Below are 7,144 nucleotides of genomic sequence, written 5' to 3'. Positions count from 1 at the left end.
TATATATATATATATATATATATATATATATATATATATATATATATATGTCATATAAAAGTCAAGCATGCAATATTCAACATAAAGTAGCATTTTTATTCTATTTTATAAGAATAATTTCTATAGCACAACTGCCTTATTTAGAAAAAGCTTATCTTAGCTTAGTCCCAAGAGCGACTGTCCTCTTAAATCAGCCAACGTTATAGTTACATATTATAGTATCACAAATTAAGTTATAATGCTGTCTGAGACAAGAAAAAATAAAAATAGTATACCATAACTTTTTGATATTATATTGATAGCGTGGAACTAGAAAGTAGTAAGTAAATTGTTCACTCTAGCAAGTGATGAGTTCAAAACGTTGAATAAAAAATGTATTAAAAAATATTATATTGTCAGATCAAAATTCATATAGAACTCATTTTTATTGCACCTTTGGAGATTATGATAATAAATATCATTTTTATATATTAATTAGCAAAGTTAAATCAAATGAAAAATATTTAATTTAAATATTTTTCTTGTAAAAAATAATTAATTCTATTTTACCCAAATTAAATGTATTACCTTATATAATGTTGAAAGTTATTATTTATATTTTCTGCAAACATTCATTATAAATATTTAATAAAATATTAATTATAAATAAAACTAAAAATTATTTGTAATATAATATTTATGTTGTTTATTTACAAATTAGTACACTACATACGAGATACAGTATTGATTCCCAATAAATTTAATCCTGTGTTCATGTACTCTGCAGTAATTTTACACAATAAAATTCTTCCAGTAAACACTTTGATAATTTCACCTGAAAAATTTTTTCTTTTAAATAATCAATTTGTGAAAAATTATAATTCTATTTATATCTGTGTCTATATAATTATAATGGTGAAAAATAAGGTAGTATTTAGACTACATAGTTAGGAACAGGTGCGGATATAAGGGATGTGGGTGCTACAAGGACTAAAGCCCTTCCTTAGACATTAGGTGGAACCATATCAGATGTAGGTACTTAAAATATTTAAAAAATTAGACGTAAGAAAGACTTCGTACAAATCAACATGCACAACAAATTATGACAGTAACTTACTTTACTAGTCCCCCTTTTTTAATTTCTAAATCTACACTAGGTTAGGGGTAAAATCCATTACTTTTATGATTATTCTAGTTTTTTTTCACTATTATTTTTTTAAATTATCAATAAAGGTAAAATTTTACTCTTTAATTGTTAAATAAATAAAAATTTACCAGTTTGAGATTTTTCAATACAATAACAGTTGTCATAGAATTCGTTAAATGTTGTAGCTACATCATAAAGATATTCACACAAATGATGAAGACAAAAATCTTCAGTAATTTTTGATAATACTTCAGAAAACCGTAACAATGTCTGAAATAAATAATATTTTAAATTATTTCAGTTCAGAAAAAAAAAAAAAATTTATTAATCACCTTGGCCAATTTCCATTCTTTTTCATGGTCAAGTGAAATAGGTTGATTTATGTTTTCACAATGAGTACCCAAATTATTAATAATAGACCTTATTCTGGTTAAGGCATATAGCAAGTATACAGCCGTATTGCCTCTGTCTTCCAACATTTTATCAAAAGAAAATACATATTCATGGCTTCTATTATGACACAAATCAGCATATTTAATGCAACCATAAGCAACTGCAGTTTCTGCCTGCTTCATTTCTTCTTCAGTCAATATTTTATCTCTACCTTTTTCTATTAATTTATCTCTTGCTCGTTTAATACCTGTTACAATGAATTAGTTTTATTCAATGACAAAAAAAAAAAAAAAATTAGCAAAATTATACCTTCATCTAGAAGGCCAACTAGCCTTACTGTCTCACCCGAACGGGTTTTAAATTTTTTCTTGTCTTCTCCTAACACTACACCAAAACCGATAAATTCCATACGAACTCGTGATGGATCTAAAATGTTGGCACGTATAGCACATTTTTTCAAGGTATCAAAATGTGTACTCTAAAAAAATAAATAAATTACTCCACTAAAATAACTTAATATATTGAAATAATATATACAAAAATGATTCATACTTGACCAGCATCAGTAATGTAAAGAATACAATCAGCTTTCTCCTCTTCGATTCTTTGTTTTAAAGCTGCGAAATCTGATGTATCATAAGTAAATCCACCATCTGATTTTACTATAGTTAATGGTATAGAACACTCTGGACCCCACATAATTTTACGACCCTCATCATTCTCTAGAAATCCTATAAAAATAATTATAAGAAATATTTTTGTTCAATAAAAATTATTTGAAGTTTTGCTATTTTTATTTCTATATAAAATATAGGATGAAGAAATTTGAAAAATACCTTTATCTTCTAATTCTTTAACTAAATTTTCCATTCGGCTTTGGTAAAAGGATTCTCCCCTTTCAACGATATTAATGTTTAGTCTATTATATATTTTTTGAAACTCTATAAATAATAATGTAGAAACTCATGTAAATATTTTAATTAAAATGTGTCATTAATACAACTATTACCACGTCGTGACACATCACAAATTAATTTCCAAGCTTGAACATGATCTGGTGACATGCTTTGAAGTTTTACCACACAATCATATGCACGTTTTTTGAACTCTGGATCACTATCAAATAGCACCTTAGATTGTTTATAAAACTGTTGCAAATCATTTATAGGAGGTGACTCAGTCTTGTAATTAGGGAACTTATCTTGAAGTAGTGCAATCAGCATTCCAAATTGAGTCCCCCAGTCTCCAATATGATTTAATCTCAATACATCATGTCCAATAAATTCAAATACTCGACTTAGACTATCACCAATAATTGTTGACCTAAATTTAATAATAATTATATATAAATTCATACTATTAAGAAACATATTTTACAGACCTTAAATGACCGACATGCATTTCTTTTGCAACATTAGGTGATGAAAAATCTATTACAATCTTCTGTTTATTAACAGTAGGTTTTGCTTTCAACCCATTATCCAAGATAAACTGTAAAATGTCACGTAGTTTGTTACGACCTAACCATACATTAATAAATCCTGGCCCAGAAACATCTACTTTTTCAATGATATCGCATTTTTCTAGACATTCTACAACTCTTTTTGCTACTGCATTGGGTGACACATTTTCACCTGAAATTAAAAAACCAATTATAGTATAAATAACAAAATAATAAATTTTTATCATATTATTTAAAACATTTTACAATCTATGCTATATTAAAAATAAAATTTAAAATCCTTCTACGAATAAAAGGTAATGTTAATATTTTTTCAATAATAATTTAGTTTACTTAAATAGAACCTTATAAAATACCTTTTGCTTTCAGTAGTTTACAGATTTGCATAGATGCATTACACTGGTAATCAGCAAATTTGCTACCCGCAGTAACAGCAGGTTGGCCAAAATCTTCTAAGTTTGGATAAGCAGTTTTAATTGCTTTAGAAAAATAATTGATTAATATAACATGTATATTAATCAAAGAACACTCTTGAGTATCAAAAGCATTCATTTTTGATGCATTGGCTGAAGCCTATAACAGAAAAAAGTAGTCATTTTTTTTTTTTTTTTTTTTTTTTTATGAATATAACTATGATGTAAAAATTATATTTTGTACATACAATTTATTTAAAGTGTGTTACTAATTTATTTCTTTAATTAAAATAATGTATAATTCAAATAAATTTATTACTTAAACTAAGCAGAAAACCATTTTCTTTTAAATTCAATACACATAATCTATAAATGTTTACAAAATGTATGTCCATTTAAATAGTTAATTTAAAAAAAAAATTAGTTTAGTAATACAATTTTAGTATGCGTTTATTTTAAGTTAAATAAAAAAAAACATATATTACTTATATAATAAATTTTTATCTATTATTTCATTAATTAAAAATGTACAGTAAAACCTCATTAATCTGGACTACTTGGAACTCTAGGTTGTCCGAATTAATGAAAGTCCGTATTAAACAAAATAACCGAAAATCGTAAATTATAAATTTAAAAAAAATGTATTGGATATTTTACTATACAAGTTTTAATCTAATACATATGTATGTCTAATAATAGTAAACCTAAAAAATAGTACATAATTGTATTATAATCATTACATACATATAATAGTACATATTAAGGTTCATCTTCGCTATTCACACTTGATACGCTTACTGGTTTAAAAAAAAACTGCTAATCTTTGGTTGTCTTCCTTTCACAGTGATTTCTTTACTTATTAACTCGCGAAGATGCCATAAATGCTCATAATAGACAGATATGTTTTCATTGTTGTTGTCTTCTATGTATTTAATGACAATGTTTAGATAGTTTAGATAAACTAGTATAATTTACGTATTATAAACGGCTACCCGGATTAAGCCAATTCTGGACTAATGAGGTTCTACTGTACTACATTTTTTAGGTTTGATATAAATTGCTAATAATATACTAAAATATAATACATTTTATTTTTGAACTTAAAAACTCGATATTTCCAATTAAGTATTAAAGCAATCAATAATTTATATACTATTTTGATAAAAAAAAATAATTCAATGTATTAAGAAAATAAACTACAATATATATAAAAATTTAGATTTAAAATTTTTTTTTAAGATAAACAATATAAATTCATATTTATATATGTATATACAGTGGCGTACATACGGGGAGGGTTTCCGGGTTCAAACCCCCCCAGGGCCAAAAAAAAAAAGAAAAAAAAGAAAATTGTTTTATTATTGATGACGTGTAATATATTCGTAGTTTCATTATTACGCTTTGAACTTAAAATATACAACTATACAAATATTATGATAATTAAATAATTATATTGATAGGTGTTTGAAAAGTTTTATTAACTATGCTGTTTTTATTTTCCAATAGCTATTAATTTACTGTAATGTAAAAGTAAATTGTAAATTGGTAAAATAGTTGTATAAAATAATAACTGTTTATAGCAGTTTTTATCTTATTTATCTGTACAACGAAAAAAAAAGATAATGATTATTTTTGTTAAACCCTCCCCAGAGCAAGATCGAATGTACGTCACTGTGTATATATCTCAGTATATATGAATCCTATTTAGAAAAATAAATTAGAATAAAAAATCTTAGACAAGACTTTTGTTTAAAACAAAACAAAAACTTTAAAAGTTCAAAAATAATTAAATAAAATATTTATGTAAAATAAGAAAATAATTGGTTTTCTTTCATATTTCATAGAAACTGTTAAAATAAAAAAAGTTAAGTAAGAAACAAAATTTTACGTAAATAGTAATAGTTTATCAGTTAAAATAAAAAAGTCAAATCAGAAACAACATTTTAAGGAAATAGTAACAGTTTAGTAACTGCACAAAATTAGAATACAAATTACAAATAATATAAATATTTATATATTTAAAAATATAGATGTAGATTATTTAGAAAATTAAACATAAATTAATAATAAGTATTTAATTTATTGATTTCATTTTTAACTGAAATAAATATTAAATACCTTATTAATTTTGATAGATGATAGTAATATAAATTATATACAAATATTTTAAACAGTTTGATTTTAGTATTGTACATATACATAAATACATTAATAATTGCCATAATGAATTAATTATTCAAAATTAAATTTATGATTTTGGTAAAATAAAACTAATCAAAATCAAATGTATATATTAACAAAACAAACAGTTATTTTATTTTTACATGAGAATTTAATCAAACAAGTTTAACTTTATGGCATGATTAGTAAGCATCAAAAACATCTTAAATAAGGCTAAATTTTTTTTGAAATTTGTTTTCAACACTATTTCTATTGAATCAAGATTGCGTTTATAAGATTTTAAAATATCATTGGTATAGTTATTAATTATTATATTAATAACTATATTATTAAGATTGAAAGATGAAGCGAACAATTTCAAAAGTAAAATAATAATCAATGTTCTAGAGAATTTTTATGACCACGATCTTAACCTCGGAAAATTTTAATATCAATACCAAATCATAATTCATTCCAGTAGTATTAATATATTTGAACTTAAAATTCAATATGATCATTCTATATTTATTTATTAGTCCACTAATAACAAATAATAAAAGAATAATATTTAGTGGGAAAAACAGTGTTAAATAAGGGAGCATTTGCTTATCATAAATAATTAAAGTAATAAAGATGCACCAGAAAAGTTGAAATTAATTTAATTTTTTTTAAATTATAATAATAAAGATTTTTACCTCTTTCAAAAACTTCAATCTGTATTTAAGTTTTTTATTTGTTGATTCCAACGCTAGGCGTTCATTTTCCTTTTCCGCTTTCAAGTTTTCCAGTTGTTCAATATCTTTGATTAATTGAGGAATCGTGTCGATTACCGCATCCATAATTAATGCTAATATTGGGACAAATCAAATAGAGAATAGTCAACTCACGAGCAGAGGAAATACACAACGCGTTACGCGAATATCAACGAATAAAAATGATAACACAGTGCGATGTGCATGAAAGATTGTAGCCTTATCTGTGATTATCAACTTGTTCATGTTAAGCAATCGATAAGAATGAAATGAGTAAAAATATTATTTGAAATTAGTGATGGGAAAAATCGAATGATTTCAATAACCGAGTGATTAGTAACCGAAAAAAAAAATTATCGAATAATCGAATGATTAGTAGTCGAAAACAAAATAATCTATTGATTAGTTAACGAAATCGAAATAATCGAATGATTAGTAAACGAAATCGATCTAATAATCGAATGATTCACATGATTTAACTGTTTGAACTGGTTGTATAAATAATCAAATGATTGTCTATGAGCATGAAAGTGAAATGCATTTTCAATCCAAATATTTGTACGTATTGAGCGCGATTCACATTGGTGCGATACGACAAAATATTCCATCAATGCAATTGAATACGGTAATTCACACCGATCCGGCAAGCTCCGAACGACACCATACGGACACGACAAGACATTCGAGCAAAGAATGTTTAGTCGGTGCCTGTCGGAATCAATTTGATTGAAATATACATATTTTTATGTACTCATAATTATTATATAATTATTATTTTATGACTCATACATTATTATTGATATTTTTTATTAATTATTGAGTATATATATAATAAACT

General features: G+C 24.7%; 1 protein-coding gene across 1 annotated transcript; it reads right to left on the bottom strand.

The window, feature by feature from the left end:
* Positions 1–658: 658 nt before the first annotated feature.
* On the bottom strand, positions 659–6,518 carry LOC112688640 (arginine--tRNA ligase, cytoplasmic). Its single transcript, XM_025561936.1, has 10 exons — positions 6,250–6,518; positions 3,338–3,554; positions 2,901–3,153; positions 2,529–2,842; positions 2,356–2,460; positions 2,072–2,250; positions 1,829–1,997; positions 1,459–1,766; positions 1,255–1,396; positions 659–814 (listed from the first exon to the last, which is right to left on the bottom strand). Exons 1-10 carry the CDS (start codon positions 6,391–6,393, stop codon positions 705–707), a joined length of 1,941 nt encoding a protein of 646 aa, XP_025417721.1. The 5' UTR covers positions 6,394–6,518; the 3' UTR covers positions 659–704.
* Positions 6,519–7,144: the final 626 nt, after the last annotated feature.

Source organism: Sipha flava, unplaced genomic scaffold (genome assembly GCF_003268045.1).
Source record: "Sipha flava isolate LNK unplaced genomic scaffold, YSA_version1 3_pilon_pilon, whole genome shotgun sequence".
NCBI lineage: Eukaryota > Metazoa > Arthropoda > Insecta > Hemiptera > Aphididae > Sipha > Sipha flava.
Note: the sequence above shows the minus strand (reverse complement) of the source record. Positions and strands in the feature narration are given on the sequence as shown.

Excerpts from the sequence above, each read along its gene's own strand:
- LOC112688640 (XM_025561936.1), bottom strand. The coding sequence starts at position 6,393 with ATGGATGCGGTAATCGACACGATTCCTCAATTAATCAAAGATATTGAA. Across the intron at positions 1,397-1,458 it reads AAGAATGGAAATTGGCCAAG|ACATTGTTACGGTTTTCTGA; the intron begins GTGATTAATAAA and ends TATTTATTTCAG. Across the intron at positions 815-1,254 it reads TATTGAAAAATCTCAAACTG|GTGAAATTATCAAAGTGTTT; the intron begins GTAAATTTTTAT and ends AAAATTTTTCAG.